Genomic DNA, 19,587 nt, shown 5'->3' with positions numbered 1-19,587 from the left:
GCGAGCCTGCAGCTGGGGGAGGGAGGGAGGTTTACCGGCCGTAATTCTATCAACGGCCACAGTAAACAAATAATAAATAACATGGACCAGTAAACAAAGCTGAGGCATAATCACAGGCTTTGTCAGAGCTAAAACCGAATCCAAATTTATATCCTCACAACCAAAAAAAGTCACTGCCCATAAATTTACATACCTTTGAGCGCAATGAATGGCTTATTATTGGAGCCGCGGACAATGCGCTGGCAGAAATGGTGAAAGCAGCCCTGTTCGGCCACTCACGCCCCTCGTACAGGTGGCCAGCGCGGAGCCATCGCCGGGCTGTGCTCACAGAGCTGCATTTATTACCCTGAACAGGGAAACCTGTGCTCTGTCCTCACGGGGACCCCTCCGCACCTCACCTTTTCTTTCCCTTCCCAAAAGAACAACTCCCACGAGGTACCACCGGAGCTCGCACCAGGCTTCTCCAGAAGGCAAAACCGCAGCCTTGCTTGGGAAAAGTCCCCAGGATGCTGCGGAGATGCATGGAGCTACCTGGAAATTATCCTGCTTCCACCACACTTCTTTAAAAAGAATTATTTTATTTTGAGAGGTGGAGCTGGGAGCAAGGCTGGGAGCACAACTCAAGCAGACTCATACCTGGGATTTTGACTGAATCCTGGTCAATCCTGCTCTCCTCTCCATCCAGGCGCTCCAAGCCCACAGCTTCTGTCTTCACCGGGGTGTCCTCCGTTGCAGACAAGGTGGTGTACGTACTGATGACCAGTATTCCCAGTCCGATCCACAGGATCATCTGCACAATGGGACAGAGCTCCAGTTAGCACAGCAGAACAAACGGGACTGCTCGGTGCAGCGTTCTTCCCGCACAGTGGCTCCAAACAATTCAGAGCTCAGTGCAACTACACATGTCAAAAGACAGAGAGGAGAGAAATTTAAGAGGCAAAAAAAAAGAAAAAAGCAGTAGCTTTTGGCTGAGGTTTGTATTTGGATGTAGAGATGTACCAAGAAGAGTTTCAGACGCTGGAAGCTGTTGAAAAGGCAAATCCTGTATCAGAAGGGCTCAAACACAAGCGGAGGGATGGAAGGATGGAAAAGTGCACATGGCAGAGTCCAGCTGCAAAGACTCGTTCCCTGGTGTTTCCAGCAGCAACGTCCGAACACCGTGAGGTCAGGCCTGGCTGAGGACAGAGGTGCCCCACCTGTTTACAGCCTAGAAAAGTTTCTAGGGAGCTGTTTAAAAATTCTTATTTTTGATGTCCACACACAAGCCCTGGTGACCAGTCCTCAAGAAGCTGGTAAGACCTAACCCCCTGATTTCCAGAAAGCTGTGAGCAAACTGAATATCAACAGAAAGCCAGAATCCAGACCCTGTAGAGGGAAGAGCTCTGTGAATTTCTCTAACTCAAAAAGGAGAAAGCGACCACCACCAAAAACATTTCCACAGCTTATTATCTAATGATAAATTGATCTAAAAGGATCTAATTCCACATGAGCCTTAAGGAAGGATTAAAAACTCTCTGCCTTTCCCTGCAGGGGAAAAAAAAACCAAAAAACAACTCTGAGAGCAGTAGCAATTCACAGGGTAACTCGAGAAGGACAAGCACGGCGATGTGCCGCAGGGGCAGAGGAACGTCTGCCGTGTTCGGTGTCAGGGCTGCCAAACGCCGCCTGCTCCTCCAGACGAGAGCGGCACGGGTTCAAGGAGCCGAGCGGACGGATTGCTGGCCGACAACGCTGACTGCAGAGATCTCATTAAACTCTAATGTATTTTTTTTACCTAGTTAATCATTGCCATTGACACAGTAAGGGCTTCTCATGGAACGCGGTTGGCACGCTGACGTGTCGACAGCACGCTGAACGACTGGCAGGAGAAAGTCAGCAAGAGTTTGTGCTGAAGGAAGCAGGAAGCACCTCTGCTAGAAACTGGGGTCTCCCCACAAGCTCCTTTTCACAACAGACCATGGAAGCAACAGGAACCATCACGTGCAAAACAGAAAACACCTCTGCAGTGCTGGGAAGCTGCAAGTTTGCAGCACTTTGGTATTTATGATGCAGCAATTCCCCTCCTCTTTCTTTTTTCAGTACATTCTGCTCTCTGAAACGCCAGATATCTCCTGATTTCTGCAGCTCTGCATACGGCAGCAAAGGATCCAAGACAATGCTGCAAACTGCATCTTTTCTGCACGACACTCCGAGCTTGCGGGCAGCACACCGCTGCTTCTCTGCTTTCTGCCAGTTGACGTGAAGCAGCTCGGGACAAGGGGTGAGCAGCATGGCCAGGGAGCAGAGGCCAGACCTTAGAGACGTTGCAGAGGAAACGGCAGTAAAATCTGCTGCCTGCCTCACTGTGTGGGTGCACAAAGAGCAGATATCCTGCCATCCCGCTCAGGCCAAGAGCAGAGTCAGCAGGTCCACTGCTGCCCTCGGCTTGGAGCTCGTCCACTTCCTCCCCTCACACAATCACAGCCCCGGCAGAAACGCGTTCTGCGACCGAAGGCTGTTCTGGCATCTTCCAGAAACAGTGGAAAGGAAGAGCACTTCCACAGAGGGGATCTATTCTGGTGCCATAGGAACTAGGAGCAACGTGGGAGAGGAGAGAACTGTAGGAAACGGCTGAAAACATTCAATCTTCTAAAAGAATTTTTGTTGTTTCTTATCTTAGTGGGGAACCACGGGCTTGCATGTCTTGGATTCACACCCCTTTGATTGTTTAACATTTGGAGATCATCTGTGAGCTTCCCAGAGCCGCGGGGACGGGCACACGTGGCACTCCAGGAACAGTCCACAGGCCGGGCTGCCCGTGAACCAGCAGCCGTCCCTCACCTTCAGCTCCCCCACCAGCACGCCTCCTCCTCACCGACCCCGTCAGCAACTGCAGACCAGGATAAAGAGGTCCACAATCTGGTTAATTCCATGCAGATACTTAGGACATGGAAAACCAGGCGGTTTGTACTCAGGGGACCACCAAGTATCATCTAGCAAGCGAAGGAAGAGGAACATGGGGTGCAAGACCCTGTGGCTTGAGGAGCCACCTAGAATCATAGGATGGTTTGGGTTGGAAAGGACCTTAAAGACCATCAAGTTCCAACCCCGCTGCCACGGGCAGGTACACCCTCCACTAGATCAGGTTGCTCAAAGCCTCACCTACCCCCAAAGCATTCAGCTGAAGAGCTGAGAACCTGGAGCACGGAGAGGGGCAACACTGCGGAGCAGTTATAAGCCAGCGTCTGGTCCCACAGGAAGATCTCCCTGCCTACGAAAAGCAAACCCGCTGACAGCAGAGACCCTTCTCCAGGAGCACCTCAACGTGGGCATGGCAAGAGGATGTGCAAACCCCTCTGGCTGCAGCCTCCCCCAGCAGGCAGGTCAGCAAGGCAAGGGCCCGTCTCCTGAGAGGAGCGCTCTGAGCACGGATGGGAATTCAGGAGAGGAAGTTTACGCGGCTGTTTCCTCTGCTGGTCGCTTCCCTTGGCCGTCCTTCCTCCCAGAAGATAACTCGAACTTTGTACAGAAGTGTCATTAGCTCAGACCATCTCCTCTAACCACGCCTGAGCCATCAGCGGGAAGCAAAAAAACTACATTTGTGTCGAGTGACGACATCCTCCAAACTGTGCTGTTTTGGACACGGAGCGTTTGGAGGGACAGAGTCATGGCGAAGGAATGCAGAGCCCCGGTCACTGCCGGGTTCCTCCGATGCTGTGTTTGAAGGGCTGTATCCACCGAAAACGCCTGCGGTGAAAGCGTGCTCGCCGCGGCTCTACCAAGGGAGGGCAGAGGGGAATCTCTTTTCTATCCGCACAGGAGCGAGACCGAGGGGTCATTTCCTGACCTGGAGCAGCCTCTCCACAGCTCCTCTTCCCCAACTGGGACAACAGCAACTCCGGTCTCCCCGGGAGGGGCCTCTCGGACAGGCTTGTGTCAACACTGGGAAGCCAACACCTTCCTGTTAGAACTTAAACACTCTGTTTACAGACCTTCACGCGACCTTCAGCAGCACTCTGCCAAACCTCACTGTGTCCCCCCGCTCCCGGAGGGCAGCAGGACACGGACTCACACCTTTGCGGGAAGACACTTGATGCTTAACCACAAGAAAGGGAATGCTCTCCCCGGTTCATTCCCAGTGCTGCTCGCCTGACTTCAAGCTTTTTAACTGCTCTGTTAACCCAATCGTCTTTCCAACACAGCAACCCTTTCAGCCAAGCCACCCCCCCGGCCGAGCCCACGCTGCCCTCCCCAGCCCCGGCCGGCCGCCAGCAGCTGCGATAATTAACAACTCGCTGGCAGAGGCCACCGGTGCTCTTTGCTGGCCAGCAAACATCTGGGACTGCCCATATTCTTCCCCATGGAACCCTCTTCACCACGTTTAATGCAGCTCCCCCATTTTGTAGTCTCAGCCTGCAGCACATTCCCAGCTCAGTAAATCCGAGCGTCCGATCTCGCCAGCCCCGTAAGCTGCCCGTGTGACACGGGACATCGCTGGATGCCAGAGGTGGCCCAATAAAAGCGGCCAGTTCACAGCAACAGCACTGCAAGAGTCGAGATAATACAGGCAAGCACAAGACCTGGAGTCAAGAAGGTCTGCTGCTTTGGAAGAAAGCTAAGGATGGCGGAGGGAGGGAGAACGCACGTGTACACTGCTCAGCCAGGGAACGCAGGGAGGGACAGCTATGCCCAGGGCTGGCTCCTTCTCCCCCAACTGCCACTTTTCACAGGAGCACATTTTGATGGAGTGGAGCGCCTGATCAAAGAAAACAGGAATGAAGGAGGAGACCAAAGACAGAGCTTCGGGGAAGGAATAAATGAGTCTTTGCAGAAGACCTGGAGGAACAAGGAGAGGGTGGGCCCAGAATTTGGCTCCAGAGCGGAGGTGGGGAGGTGCTCCGCAGCCTGGCGCGTTTCTGAAGGCAGGTGTGCCCTCGCTGCAGCACTTCAGAGCATCGGTCAAAGCAAGTATGCAAACTTGACAGGCCATGGATCATTCAAGAGCAGGCTGGACAGCTTGCTACCAGCCCCTTGAAATGTCAGGGTAACCTGGGGGCTGATGCTTTAGATAAGCCCTGATCCCTTTGTGGGGATTTCTGCAGGACACACATCTTCCCCAGCCTCGTGACCAGCGCTTCAGGTCAGGCATTGTGAGGGCCCCAGTGTTCAACCCCGGCAGCTGACAGTCGCCTCTGGGCAGCCAGTCGAAGAGCTCAGCACATCCTAAGTGCAGTTTCAAGGCACTGCAGAGAAATGTTCTGGCTCAGCCGGAATAGAAAGCAATTCTTGAAAGTGCTCTTTGTTTCCCTAAAAAATCCAGGCTGGCATTCAGACTCCTGCTTGGGGTTTCAGTCAAAGAAGTTAGGACCAAAGTGTCAGAATTCAGAGTGAAAGCTGGAAAGTTGGACTACTTCCTTGTGTCAGAGAAAGCATGGGGAAAGAAAAAAAAATACTCCCTGCTTAAAAACTTCATGTACGTTTGCAAACCCACAAGTCATTAAACACAGAAAAAGCCATTAGCTGTGCAGGACCCACAAAAATGTTGTGCTCTCCCCCTGCTGACTCCACAGTTTGCCAAAAACCTTCTTCCCAGCCCAGCACTGTCGTGACTGGTAATGCTGGGGCAGAGCCCTGCTAAAAGGCAGTGGATTCAGTTATTGTTAGAAAAAAACTAAAACTTGTTAATTTCAGCCCCCAAAAACACAGCCTTTGTAGAACCAGAGAGAGAGCAAGCCCAGCAAAGAGCCACTTTGTTTCAGTCCCCGAGGAGGCCAATTCAAACCGGAGCAAAAGGAAAAGCTAAACTTCTAACAGCCTCTGAACGACCCCAATTTTTTTAAGAATCAGTTCCTGAAGCAACACCTCTATGTGTGTGTTCCTTTTTATTATTATTCTGGTTGAAACCAGAAAGCTGAGGGCCAGCAGCAGGAACTGCATCGCTGAGAAGCCGTGTTGATTTTACCCAGCCCAGGCAGGTGGGGATGTAAAGCCCGTTACGGTTTTACAGGCTGCTGGATTTCCCGCTCTGCGGATACAGAACCCAAAGCCCACCAGAAGGCGGACTGGAAGCAGCATTTTATGCACCACGTGAATGCTTCACTTGCTGCTGGAGGGACAAAAAGAGCTGGTGTTCCAGCGCGAGGCAGCCCATGCACTGGGCCAGCTCCTCCTCTGCTGCCTGCATGCCCGTCAGCGATGCTGCTCAGAGCAGCCGACCAGAACAGCTCCCACCTGTACTGGGCAGACTGGAGGGGGAGGCTGGAGGAGGTGCTGAGCAGTTTTCGCTGCTGCAGACAAATTAACTACTTTCCCAGGGTCTGCAGAGGGCTTAGGGGGATGTCAAGCAGCATCAGCACTGACCTGTGAACAAAGTGCATTCTTGTGGATCTTCTTGTAAATAAGAGCTGGGCAGATAAAACAAATGAGGCTTCCCATCGTCGCACCTGTCAGCCCCAGGACTGTTTCCACTGCCAAAGAAGAAGAGAAGTCAGCAAAAGTCCCCTTCCAGGACAACCAGAGCACCAGCACGTGGCAGCTGTCTGAGCCCCTGGGCAGGCTGGGGGCGAGCCTGGTCATCCCATGAGAAAAGCACATAAAAGGGAGCAGAGAAAACAGCCAAGCAACCAGCCCCTGCCCCCAGCTCCTCACTCACCGTTCGGGATCATGATGCCTCCCACCATGGTTCCAAACACAACAGCCAGCGTCAGGGCTTTGAACCGAAGAGGGGGCATATAACCCCCAGCAGCGAAGGTGCCGTCTTTCTGCTGGAAGAGAAAGGGCAGGAGGGGGGGAATGAGTTTAGCTCCTGCATCACAGCCCCCCAGCTCCTAAGCAATTACCCCAGCGGGCTGCAGCACCTCCATCACCTCCACGCTATGGGCTCTGCAAAGGTGAGTGCTGGGGGGGCAGTTAGACAGTAGAGCAGTTTTAACATGCGACTGCATTTGGACCTTCAAAACAAGAGTGCTGGGGGGGGCACGAAGCCAAAGCTGCTCTTTCCATCCCGCTCCAGATGTGAACCGTCCAGCTGTATCCCAGTCCCTGCGCCAGGGCTGCAGCCTCGGCAAGCGGCCCCAAGGCCAAGGGCATGAGAAAGAGCTGCAGCCAAGAAGGGAGGAGGGAGAACGGTCACAGGGGGAAGAGCTCTGGTTTTGCTAGGGCAAGGTGTCCCCTAACTCGTCCAGGAGCGGGGCTACTCCCACTGCGTTACAACACGTGCAACAGCTCCTCTGACCTGTCAAAGACACCCCAGCTGGACAGGAGAGGAGGATGAGTGCCGCTGGGGAGCTGTGGACACTGGAGGGTTTCTGGATGCCCTCCGTTTCCCATCCCCGCCCTCTGAGCAGGAGGTGCCGAAAGCCAAGGACCCAGCAAACCCACATGCCCTGGAGAACCAGCGGGTCCCTGCACTCCTGGCTGCACAGATAGGAGAGGAAGGCAAAGTGACACGTTCAGAGCGCAATGAGCAGAGCCCAGGCGAGAACCAAAGTCTTCCCAAGTGCTTCCAGCACTTACTCCTCTGCACCCGCTGGCTTTCATCGATCGTCTTCCCCCATCCTCAGGCCCTCCTGATGTGAGAAAAGAGCCGGGGGCTTCTCACAGGCAGAAGTGGCAGGATTTAGAGCTATAAATTGCTCAAGTTTTATTTCCTGCCCTAAGAGGTTTCTATTTATGCAGATACACAAAGGCCTCAGAACATTCCCACAATCTCTTACTGTTATTTACTGAATACCATCGGCATGCTCAGTGCCGTACAATACACAGAGGAGAACACGCTACTGCCACAAGGGACTCACAGTCTACATCAGACAGACCAACTACAGTCACAAAGGCTGTCTGAAGAGCTGACCCTGGGAAAGGTGAACGTGTGGGAGAGGGCTGTACTCCACCGCACGCTGCTGCACCACATCGGCACCCAGCCGCCTGGGGAGGCCCCGGAGGAAGGGGACACCTGAACCGGGGAGGAGGAGACTGCTCTGGGGGCTACTGACAGAGATGCAAGGATGAGAATAATAATAAAAGAGCAGAAATGAGCAGGCACACACAGAAGCAAGAAGAAATGAGGCTGGGCTGTGCTCTGAGGCCAGGAACAGAAGCTTGAGCTAAATGCAAAGCAAGATCGAGTTGGCCAGCAAAAAGATGCCAGCTGGAGCAGCAGGAAATAAGGAGGCTCCTCTGCTTCCAAAAGCACATTTCTGCCTCTTTCTGAGGGGAGGAACCGCCTCGGCTCTGAACTATGTCACACTTCTGTGCGAGAGCTGAAATCCCCAGCGGAGCTGGGAAGTAGCAGCCCGGGGACTTGGGGCACAGCAGAGCAAAAGCTTCAGGCTCCCAACTCCAGCACTTCTGCCCACAAAATTCCTCTGCAGAGAGGACAAGAACCTCAAAGTACCAGAGATTAACCCTTCTGCAGAGCAGGATTTTCAGACTGCCACGGGCCTCCTGCTGCACCCCTACCCCACACCAGGCACTTACAATCTCGCTGTCAGTTGAGGGTTTGCCCCCCTGGACAGCTAGTACCTACCACAAGCCAGAAACACGCAGTTGTCAACGGAGTCTCACAGAACCAAGGCACATTTGTAGCCCAGGTCAGCAGCCAGCAGCAGAAGCCAAAGAATCACAGTAGCCCTTCAAAAAGCAAGTTTCGAAGGTGCACACCAAGGCAGACAGCTGCTCCTGGCCACACGAGAGGATCTTACCTGCTGCTCAAAGAGAAGGGTGTTCAGCGCCTGTCTGCATGGGAGAATCATCATCGGAAACCCCACAGCTACCGACATCATGAATCCCACTCGAATCATCTCCGTCACCAGGTTGGAAGGGAAATTCATGAGGACGTTCCCAGCAATGGCCTCGGTGTAACTCACGTAGCCAAAGAAGCCCACCTGTCCGGCGAGAGGGGAGGTGAGCGCAGGGGTTGGACTCCAAAGCACATTCAGATCTGCTCTTTACAAACCGGGGGAGCTCAGCGACCTCCCACGGACCCGCCAGCCCCGGAGGGAGCATGGGGCCACCTCCATGGGCAGAGTATCTGCAGCCCCAGCTGCAGCACCCCCAAAATTGAGACAGGCAGTTAACAAACAGCGGGACCTTCCTGAAAGCAGAGGCAAGTTTCTAAATACTGGGGCTTTCATGGAGGACATCACAAGGAGGGAACACTGCCACTGCCTGTGACACAGAGCGGTGACACCCTGCTTGCTGCCAGGCCCAGGGACAGGTCCCCTCTGTAACGATTCCCCGCAGCAGCCTAGCTCGCAGGGGCTCATCTCAGGAATTATTAACTGGGTTTTATTAACTGGGGATGAGGCATAACTTCCTTCACATCCTTCCAATTGCAGGAGGCTGAAAGAAGCTCTCCTAAACTTTGGAGGCACCTCCAGCTCCAGGCTGGCCCTGGCAGGCAGGCAGCAGGCCGATGCCCTGGGGAGAGCTGGGTCTCCGCTCTGCCTCCCCCCAGGGAAATGTGCCACTCTGAAAATTGGGACTCTCCAAGTGCCTCCTGCAGTGTTCGGTTCATCATCTCCCATCTAATTTTGCTTTCAGCAAAATGACTTATATTTCAGAACAAATACAGATAAGCAGAAACCAGCCCCAGCTGAAGATAATTCATCATCGCTGTTGCCCCTCCAGAGCGTGACTTCTGGCAAGGAAAGAGAAGGGGAGGCTTCTTACCGTAATGTAAAAGGTGGTGACCACGTTTAGGGAAGAAGCAAATATGGAGCTCATGATTTTAACAGACGGCTCATCCAAGCTATCATAGGTAGGCAAGACCTGACTGTAGAAAAGGGTAAATTAGTCAAGGAAAACTTCTGCAGAGAGAGAGAAAAACCCAACTCCAGCACGTTCTCTGCCTCAGCCCAGCAGCAAAGAATCCCTGACACCTTCCCCCTATGGAGCATAAACACTCGCTGCTATTCCACAATTTATATTGCTAATGCCAAGAGATTTCAGAACACTCATAACTTTTAAGTGTTGCAAAAATATTCCCGCTCTCCCCACCCCACCACGTGGAGCTCAACGTGTGATGTAAACATTTCGGTTCAAAAGTGTTGCAAAATGAATGACCGTTTGTTCCAGTCAAACACCGGTGGCAGCGGGCCAGCCCGGGCATTGCAGATTATTGTTCTTGGACCTCTCTGCGCTGATAATTAAAGCAATGCAGTGTTTACAGAGTAAAAGCAGGAAGAAGCTTAGAGCATCACACTGTCTAACAGAAAAGTTAAACAAACAAAACGAAATGCAGCGCCTGTCATATTTCAGCGCTGCTGCTAGAGCTCAGTTCATGGAAAGCTGGGAGCGCCAATTACACAGGATTTGGGGTATTTACAGACTTGGAAAGCATCTGGAATGTACTTTTTGACATCAGGTGCATATTTTAGCAACTCATTAACCTCTTGTTACTTTAATTCAAGTGGCTACATCCTGGCTTCATGTTACTGCAGTCACCCTCACGAGAAGTGGGGGAGCATCCCGTGCGACAGGACGGGTATCCCCAGCTCCAGCAGGCACAAAGCCATTAACAGAGAGTGTGTCAAGCTGAAGCTGAGCAGAAGAACCCTTAACCCTTAATCCCTTAACGTCAAACAGTTCTGCACAAAGGAAGCCGAGCACACAGGCTTGCAGGAGCTCGTGATTCGCACGGGGTTTGTGAATGCAGCACTGGGACAGGGAGCGAGGAGACCAGCTTCCTCGGGTTCCTCCCTGCCCTCAATGCAGCCCCCTCCGCTAGATTCACCGACTGTGTCCCGCACTTCAGCCCCAGGAGGGGAAGGGGGCCAGCCAAACAGCCAGGCCCAGGAAGCAGAAGAAAGGAGGGAAGCAGGGAGGCTCTGCAGCGCGTGGGATGGCACAGCCGGGCTGGGAAAAGCACCAGGCAAAGCCCAGCTGCACCCAGCCCTCCTGCCACTACCTAACAGCACCTGCCTGGGCAGCCTGGGTTTGGAGGACCAGCAGTGTCCCTCAAGCCCCCACGACACGCGGCTGGGCCCTCCTGACCACCTCCACCTCTCACCACAGAGCAAGAGGACGAGAAGTGTGCAACAGGCAGCACGTCCTGACTCACCTGGGGTTTATTTTTAAGCAAAATGACTGAAGGCCAGCGAAGCATCAGGGATCCTTCCCCGCGTTACCTGCTACGCTGCGCCTCAAAGAGGGCACAAGCAGATGGTTCCTCCTGAGCAGAGAGCAGGCAAGTCGGCACAGGCACTAAACAGTCTCGGAGAAAGCAGCCTTGCTTCCGAGATGGCCAGAGCTACCTCAGAGTATCTGTCCTTCCCCCTCGCTGCAGGGACCGCCGCGCACAGGCTCCCTGAATGCAGCACCGACTCAGCCTGCTGCACCCGATGCATGCAGAGCAGACTTCTTTCATCCCTAGGATTTCAGAATTTTTGCATCCATCTGCACCAGAACAGCCACCCCCAGAAATTAGAATTTTTCTCCTGGAAAGCTCTGCTGATTGTTCTTTACTCAGAGGGTTCAGTGACTTGACCAAGGTCACGCAAGGAAGCTGCAGCAGAGGTAATCCTGGAGTGCTTGCGCTCTCAGCTTCGCAGCAAATTTCCACGCTACGCAACTGCAGAGGAGTGACCTACTTTGCAACTTCAGTACCAAGAGGATAGCTTCTGAAGAGCAAAGGGGATTGAACTCAGGAGTAAAGCAGGGTCAAGTTTTTCGAGCTAGAATAATAGTGCATTTATTTGTCCTTACTGTATGCTGCATTCACGTGCTGAAGGAAAAGAATTTCTGCTTTATGTTAGAATTATTTATTTTTTAAAAAGGTGATTCAGAGGTTAGCAAAATTAAACCCACCTAGCTGAGAATAACATACTTTAAAAAATTGCCTGGGCTGAGGACAGTGTATTGCCCTGATACTCGGAAAAAACGCATAGCTTTAGGTTCAGCTTGCCACGTAAGTGCTGTAATGGAGCCTATATTTAGGTACGTGCACACTGGTCCAGCCCAAACGATTTCCCTGTATTTCCAACTCCCAGCAAAGCTGTGTTGGGTACTGTGGGGCTACCACAAGAGGGAAAAAAAAAAAAAAAAAGGAATTTAAAAACTCTAAAATGTTAACAAGGTAAAGCCGCAAAGAATACAATTCCCTTCACCAGTTGTAATGGACACATTAAACAGCAAGACTGGAGCGTGTTTGGGTAGGAACCGAGCTGCCAAGAGAGCTGATAAGTGGAAAATGATGATTTGGATCTTGCGTGTGGGTGTAAACACAGCAGTCTGAACAAATTTTATCTGTCACATTCATTTACTGTTGGCATGCTACCCATTTGCTAGAACTACAGGGGGGAAAGCCCAACTCTGCCAGCCTTCCAAATGAGGATGGTCTTTTCCGTGTCCACATTTGGATTTACATGTCTATTTAAAGTCTGTTCCTATTCTGGCCAGGCACGTATTGCTCACTTGCCATTTTGGTGCAGAAGGTAACGCTGCTAGAAACATGAAAATAACCCGATCTGCCGCCGCGTCCTTCCACGTGCCAGCGGAAACCCTCATTAAAGGCACGGAACTGGAAATGCACAAACAACTCTCTAAAGTCAACGACTGTGCGATCTTCTGAGTATTCTCAAATAAATTCGGGGAAGAGGAGAGCAGCCGCCAGTGCACGCTACCCTGCAGGGAGCCCTGCGGCCATCAGGCGACACAGCCCCGCTGCCTTTCCTGGTGCTAAATCATTCCCTTGGAGAAGCAGGGGAAATTCATCACTTACGCAGCTGCACCAGAAGCAACGTGCATTAGACTGAGGATCTGTTTGGCCCAAACGATCTTATGTTGCTCAAGTACAATAACTCCCAAGTGAAATATAACTCCCTCCCCCAGCTAGGTGACAAAAGGGTCACAACTGAATGAGATGCTGTACTTCAGTGGGCTGTAAAATATTTTGATTAAAATAAAATAGGAAACCAGATGGTATCTATCCCTTGCAGATCCTCGTGACCCTCTGCCCTCACAAAAACTCATTGCGACCACAACTGCCAGAAGCGCGAATGGCAGGTACTTACGACTGACAGGCAAAAGACATGCCAAAGATGGGGATGCAGCGAAAAATGCCCTCCCAGCGCGTGTAACTGACCCTCTGCAGCCACTGCCCGCTGAAGAGGCCGTGCTTGAAGGACGACAGCACAATCTGGAGCCAAGAGAAAGAAAAGGGGTTAAGATCCAACCCAAAACAACCTCACGGCAGCACTAACGCCGGTGCTGGGAGCGTGGCAGCTCTGCGAGGAACAGCTCTCGCTGCCTACCACAGCCCCATCGCTATTAAACGCCCCAGCTCCCCACCCACACCCTTTATTACAGCTCCCAGCAACCTCCGAGGGCCCCTGGCCACCACAGATCCTGGGTGTGTTTTAAAAGATCTATGACATCCCTGCCTTGTTCGATGCCATCAGACATCGCAGCACGCACCAGGGTGGAACAGTTTCCACTGACACATTCAACTGGGAGAATTACTGTTCTCAGCAATTTCTTGTGCACTTTTTTTAAACACGTTTTTAAATCCAAATGGAAAGCGACATTTGCCGTGGAGAATCCTGTTCAACAGAGAGAGACAAAGGTTCCTGAAGCAGGACCCCACCTGCACGCTGCTACTCCCGAGACATTTAACAACACCAGTTCACCAAACACAAGGACAAACTTCAGAAAAACGGGGAGCAAGGCACCCCAGTGAGGCCTGGGGAGCTCTTCTGCCATGGACAGTGAAACTGGCAGGAATGGGGTTGCTCAGGAAACAGAAGGTAAATCTGTCCGTTTATAACATTGCCCAAATGGGGGTTTTTAATCCCCTGTTTCAGTGCAGCCAGCTCTCATGAAATGTTGGGGTTTTCTGGAACGCAGCAGTTTCGTACAACACCCATCAACAGCTTCCAGCCTCCTTCCAGAGGGAAGCTGAGAGGCGTGACCCAGCACAACCCACTGAAAAAAGTTAACGAAGAACTTCCACACCTCTCTTTTCTTCCTTTTGTTTCAGCTCTTCCAGTCCTGAAATCTGGGAGAGACAGGGCTGGGACTCTACAAGCAAACCACACGAGCATCCAAGAGTGAAACCTGAAGTCATTAAAAGGCGAGTGGAAGCCTCCACCTCTCAGTAAACGCTGCTGTACAGTGGTGCTTGGCCAAACCAGGGCCAGCTTCAGGAAACCCTCAGCTCAGCCTGCTTAATCTAACTGGTCAAGAACCCACTCACCTCAGCAAAGAAAAGCTTTTCTAGAAATATCTAAGAACAAGGATACACCATGTATAAAGACTTCAGACTTTACAAAGCTTTCAATGCTCCAAAGCAGAAGTGCTGGTGTCTAACAAACAAAACTTCTCGCAGCCTGAAAGCCATCAGCCGCAGAACAGCACGCAGAGTACACGCTCGGTGCCTTCCCCCGCAGATCAGAGGCACCGAGGTTTCCAAGGCAGAACACGAACGCATGATGAAAGTCCTTCTGCTTCCAGGCACTCTTCCCCACATCTTCCACCCTTTCATTTAAAGTTCAGAGCTCTAAATTATAAGACACCAACAAGCAGAATAGACCACAACTCGATTTGTGGTTTATCATTATTTGTGCCACCACGGTCTCAAGCACTGGTAACAGCTCTCAGACCCATGGGCCAGTTTCCACAGTCTGGACCTCCCCGCCTCCACCAGCTCAAGGCCACGGGCACCCAGATCCCTCGTTATGCCTGGCATTAGCAGCACTAATTATCAGGAAGGACACTTAAACACAAGCTTTGCACCTGCAGGCTGTCCCAGCGGGAACATGTGTGTTACAGCAACAGGAAAGCAGCATTCCCAGGGCGGACACTCACCACGAACATGAACACCGTGTAAAAGATCAGAGCCATGGCGCTGAAGGACTGGATGGAGGCCATCATGTTCCTCTGGAGGCTCAGTGGAAGGACGATGCACAGGGAGACAGCAAACAGCAGGACTATCCGGAAACTGCCCGACACCTGGGAAAGGGACCCGCGTGAAGAACTGCAGCACAGGGGACACTCCAAACACCCCACCAAAGGAGCAAAGTAACTCCCTGACATGCTTCATTTTTCCAGAGTAGGAAACAATGCAAAGCCAGGATGGATTTCAAATGTGAAATTCCACTTCTGGACGTAAAGATTTGATGCTGAAAGCTTGCCGTTTCTTGGGCTAGGTCTGTGATTAGCTTCTGCAGTCACTGGGTGCCACTGTTGCTCTACACTGTGTGTGACAGGCCCATCCTGAAGTGGAAGTATCTGGGGGGGGTGTTTAAATACTAATCCAGCAGAAGCTATTTAGGTATTTTCATGCAATTAAATAAAAACTAAACTTACTTGGGAGACAAGAGATTGAGGTCTTGAAAATTCTGATCCAGAAAATTAATCAAAACCTCACGTTGGTATTTATTATAGCAGAACACTCGGAAATGCTTGGAAATATTTAATACCTCATTTGGCTGCAGCCACAACGCATCTTTTTAACTTCACAGTGCCTTAATCAGAGCTTAGCAGCATCAGGCAGAGCAGATAACAGCCCTGCCAAAAGCCCTCCACATGTCCATTTTGCTTCCTCGCATGGCCCTTGCGCCGGCTCCGAGAGCTGCTGCGGGCAGCTGTCTCCCAGCTCTCCAGGAAGAGCATCTCAGGGAGCCCCTCGCCACCACACACCCTGGGCCAACACCAGGCTCAGCACACAGCTTATTTTATCTTAAAGGAAAGGGAGGCGCACTGTAACTTTGGCCACCAAAACAGCAAGGGACAGACAAAAACCCCTCTTGAAGTAAAGGGCTGCAAGGGGCTGACAGCTCAGACAGAGGAACCGCCTGTCGCTACCCGTTAAGAATCAAGACGGGAAGCATCATCTCCTCCAGGAATCTGCTCCAGAATTAACAGAGACCGAGTTAAAAATAATTCCTTTGTTGGAAGTGCCTTACTGGAGGTTTTACTCGTCTGATTGCTTGCTATATGTGTGGGCTTCCAGGACATCACAGACCTGAATGCTCCGTGCACAAGGCGTGCCATTAAAGCGATGACCCCACTAAGCCTCGCGGGCTGCCGAGCGCACGACTGAGGCAGGATGCTCTCTGCTGCATCTAAGGCATGCACAGCTCAATGGAAGAACTGGCACCACTGTCGGCATCGCAGATGTGATCCAGGGAGGATTTATTTACCTGAAATCCAAGCAGCCGGGCAAAGAAGTTGGACCCCAGATCCCCAATGACAACATAGAAAGCAATGCACGTTCCCAGCATCAGCCCGATCATGCTGCAAAAACAACAAAACACACATGGGTTAGGAGCAGGAACCCGGGAACGCGGGGGCGTGTCGGCAGCCACATTCCCAGGGGATTTGTACTCTGCAAAGCCCTCGGGAGAGGACGAGGCTTTGTTGATGCCAAGGCTGCCTTAGAGACACTGCCGGGACTGCCATAAGGGAGCCTGCAGGGATGGGGACCCCCCCAGATGGCACATGAGCAGAGAGGACACTGCTACAGTCCGTACGCTGTGAGCAGAGACACCCTACGTACCCTGCAGCCGCTGGTGGAGGATTAAGACAAAGGTTCAGCATGGACAAGGTCTCAAGGGCTGCACCCTGCACACAACAGCAAGAGCTGAAGGTTGCTTAGGATCCTGCTGCACACCCTGTTTACCGAGGAACATCCAGGGGAGTTAAGCAGAAACGGGGAAAAGGGCATTTAGAGTGACCTTAAATCCTGCGCAGTCACCTGCTCATGTTCAGAGCAGGAGCAGCCTCAGCCTCGCTGCAGCACACAGCCACCCTCTGACACAACTTTCTGGCTTGTCACGGTGGAGACAAGCCCCAGATTTTGCTGAACTCGCACTGAAAAATGTCTGACAGCCACTAGTCCAGTAGATTTTCTATCTACAGGGCCACAGTGGGCTGGGAGCTGGCTCTCCGAGCCGTGAGCAGGCTGTGCATCACTGCGGTTGCTGCGGGGGACGACCACGCTTCCATCCTCGGGCTGGTGAAGGGCAGGCACCAGCTCTGCTTCCGCCCCAGTAAAATAAAAACCAGAGAACCTCCATCCTCACCTCACATCCTGGCTAGAGACGTAGCTCTGGTAACTACACACTCACGGGTTTAACTGCTCTTCGGAGCCACAGAAAAAACAGACCTTGGAGATGGCAAGGACTCCGCGATTTCTCAGAAAAACATTTAAAAGAACCAGCAAGAGGTCCTCCCAACCTCACCCTCCGCAGCAGGAGCCTACCACGAAAGTCTCGATACCAAATCTTCTCTCAAACATCTTTCCACAAAACGGACCACATGTTAACGAGAAGATTGTCTCATGAACCACTTCTCCTCCCGTTCAGGATTGCATGGGCCACTTTCCCTCCCAGTTCCAATTATACAACCTCCCCGTGGCAATTACAGCAACGGCTTGCACGGACAGGGAACATCTGAGAAATATTCTGGGTATTTTTAGAGTTCTGCAGCAGTTTGCAGCTGGGAAGAGGGAAGGAGCCAGCACCACTGCCTGGCCTGGGCTCGGACACCTCCACCAGAGAACCTCTGCTGGAAAAAGCAGCGCTGGAACGAGGTCCCATCGCCCATCACAACTACTAAACGAGACCCACGGGGGAGCTTCTACACGCACTGGGGTCACTTGAGGAACCCAAGACTGCCCTGAAGTGGAGACAGGATTTTCTGACAGCATCTCCCGATGCCTGGTGTCGTGCAGAGGAAGCAGGAGCTGCTGGGAGCAGCGGGCAGGACCCAGGGTGATCCAGGGCACGGAACACCCTCCTGGGGATCTGGGCAGGGATTCCATCCCTGGAAAACAGCTGCAAGTGACACGCCTGTGATCTCACAGCACACGCAGCAGAGCGGGAGAGGAGTTCATTCCCCAACACCTGTGCCCCCGCTATCTGCAAAGCGCTCCCGCCTCAGCTGCAGACCAGGGGAGCTGCTGGAGGCAACCCCTGCTAGCTGCGCTCAGGGGATCTCACCTGCGCTCTTGCTCAAGTTCTAGGTGGCAAGGAAGCCTTCGGGGACCACGAGGGTAAGAAACGAGAGCACAGCAAGGACCCAAGAGGCTACAGAGCAGAATATCTCATTAAAGAAAATCAAATTATTCAAGCTTTAAATAAGCAGCAGATTACCTTGTTTCCACCAACATTTTTCCTGCTTTTCCATAGGCATGAAACGCTGGAATAGAAGGAAAAAAAAGCTATAGTTAGTCAAAGAGAAGTCCAGAATGTGTCACACATCAGTTCAAAATTAACCAGTAAGAGTGACAAAGGGCAGTGCAGCAGGAACCCACTGGTGTCATGTTTTGGGCTGTTTCCCTCACCCACCCTCCCGCTTTCTTTTTCAGACATGCCCTTCGCAAACTGAAAACCACATCAGACATGAACAAAGATGAGGGAAAGACAGAAAGCAGGTCTTTTTTTTTTTTTTTCTATTTAAAAAACCAGTAGTGTGAAGTAGCAGTCACACATGGCAACCATTAGAAGAAAGTCAGCGTGGAAGAGAAAATACGCATGTAAAAGATGCTGTGTGGTGAAAAGTTACTGCAGTGCAAAATTTCAGTCAAACTCTCATTTTTATTTTTATCTTCCCACTAGAACTGAACCGCCTGATGTTGCTGGATGGGAGATCTGAGATGGTGCCCAGAACGTTCAATCCCATACCCAGAATACCCAGTGCTCACAACCCACACCAAAGGGCTGCTGCCAAGAGAGGGTTGTTTTTTTTTTTTTCCCCTCCCATACTTGGGTTGTAGCTTGTAGCAGAAAATGATCAGTCATTTTTAAATCATTGTGCTTTTTCTTAAAAAGAAAACGCCAAGAAAACTCCGCTTGTATTTTTAGACCTTACTGGGTAGAATGAGAATTGAGACCTCCGGTTCCAAACACAGACCACATTGCCCAGTTCTGTCAGCCTGTAACTGCAGAGGTCCAACATGAAAACCACCACCCTGGATCCCCCTTTGTCTTCTCTCAAGGTACAGCACACATTCTGGGAGGCTGCCAGAAAACAAACTTCATTCGCTTCTGGAAGCATCTTCTGCTATTTTAAATACTGACTTACAAGCTCTGATTTCTTTGGACTCTGCTTGAGCTAAAAATTAAGGAAACATTATGTTCTCCCACAGAAGGAGAAAAAAGCATGGCAGGAGACCCACAGCAGCAAAATAAACCAGAGCTGGTATGTGGGGTAGCACCGAAAATAGCCAATGGCTTGGTGACAGAGCAGGCAGAACAGCCACCACGAGGCACGCTGCCCGAGGGCCAAGGGTGGCCACACCGCTCCGGCCCAGCTCTCACCTCCGAACTCGCAACGACCAGGGGAAAAAGCAACACTTGGGGGGTTCAAAGGGACAGGGATGAGAGAGGGGGGAAGCAGGAAAAAGAAAACATCCTTCCTGGAGCCCGGGTCATGAACGAGCCACCCTCCAGGACTGCTGCTCCCGTGAGCTTCGGAAGGGGACCCCTGGATGCCCAACCAGCTGGGCAGAGCTGGATCTGCTCAGTAACCAGAGAAGCCCTTTTAAACCAAGCGTGGTTACTAGAACGCACAACCTGTGTTTGAGCACTTTTCCCTGCAGGGAGCGGAGCCAAGTTGTGTCCTGGGAGTGCCCTGTGCTGTGACGGGGACGGTACCCAGCACCGGGAG

At 52.0% G+C, this 19,587-nt stretch overlaps 1 protein-coding gene across 1 annotated transcript in view; it reads right to left on the bottom strand.

Annotated features, from left to right (window-relative positions):
- Nucleotides 1–636: 636 nt before the first annotated feature.
- The window catches only part of SLC38A10 (solute carrier family 38, member 10), a gene marked incomplete at both ends in the record, with an annotated part of 20,977 nt that continues 2,026 nt past the window's right edge, over nucleotides 637–19,587 (bottom strand). Inside the window, 9 exons of the mRNA XM_010073867.1 lie at nucleotides 637–790; nucleotides 6,340–6,446; nucleotides 6,632–6,743; nucleotides 8,679–8,861; nucleotides 9,649–9,751; nucleotides 12,990–13,114; nucleotides 14,782–14,925; nucleotides 16,119–16,212; nucleotides 18,072–18,117. Coding sequence (XP_010072169.1) covers nucleotides 637–790; nucleotides 6,340–6,446; nucleotides 6,632–6,743; nucleotides 8,679–8,861; nucleotides 9,649–9,751; nucleotides 12,990–13,114; nucleotides 14,782–14,925; nucleotides 16,119–16,212; nucleotides 18,072–18,117 — 1,068 coding nt within the window. The remainder of the gene's footprint in view (nucleotides 791–6,339; nucleotides 6,447–6,631; nucleotides 6,744–8,678; nucleotides 8,862–9,648; nucleotides 9,752–12,989; nucleotides 13,115–14,781; nucleotides 14,926–16,118; nucleotides 16,213–18,071; nucleotides 18,118–19,587) is intronic.

This window comes from Pterocles gutturalis, unplaced genomic scaffold, assembly GCF_000699245.1.
Source record: "Pterocles gutturalis isolate BGI_N339 unplaced genomic scaffold, ASM69924v1 scaffold36647, whole genome shotgun sequence".
Lineage (NCBI taxonomy): Eukaryota > Metazoa > Chordata > Aves > Pterocliformes > Pteroclidae > Pterocles > Pterocles gutturalis.
Note: the sequence above shows the minus strand (reverse complement) of the source record. Positions and strands in the feature narration are given on the sequence as shown.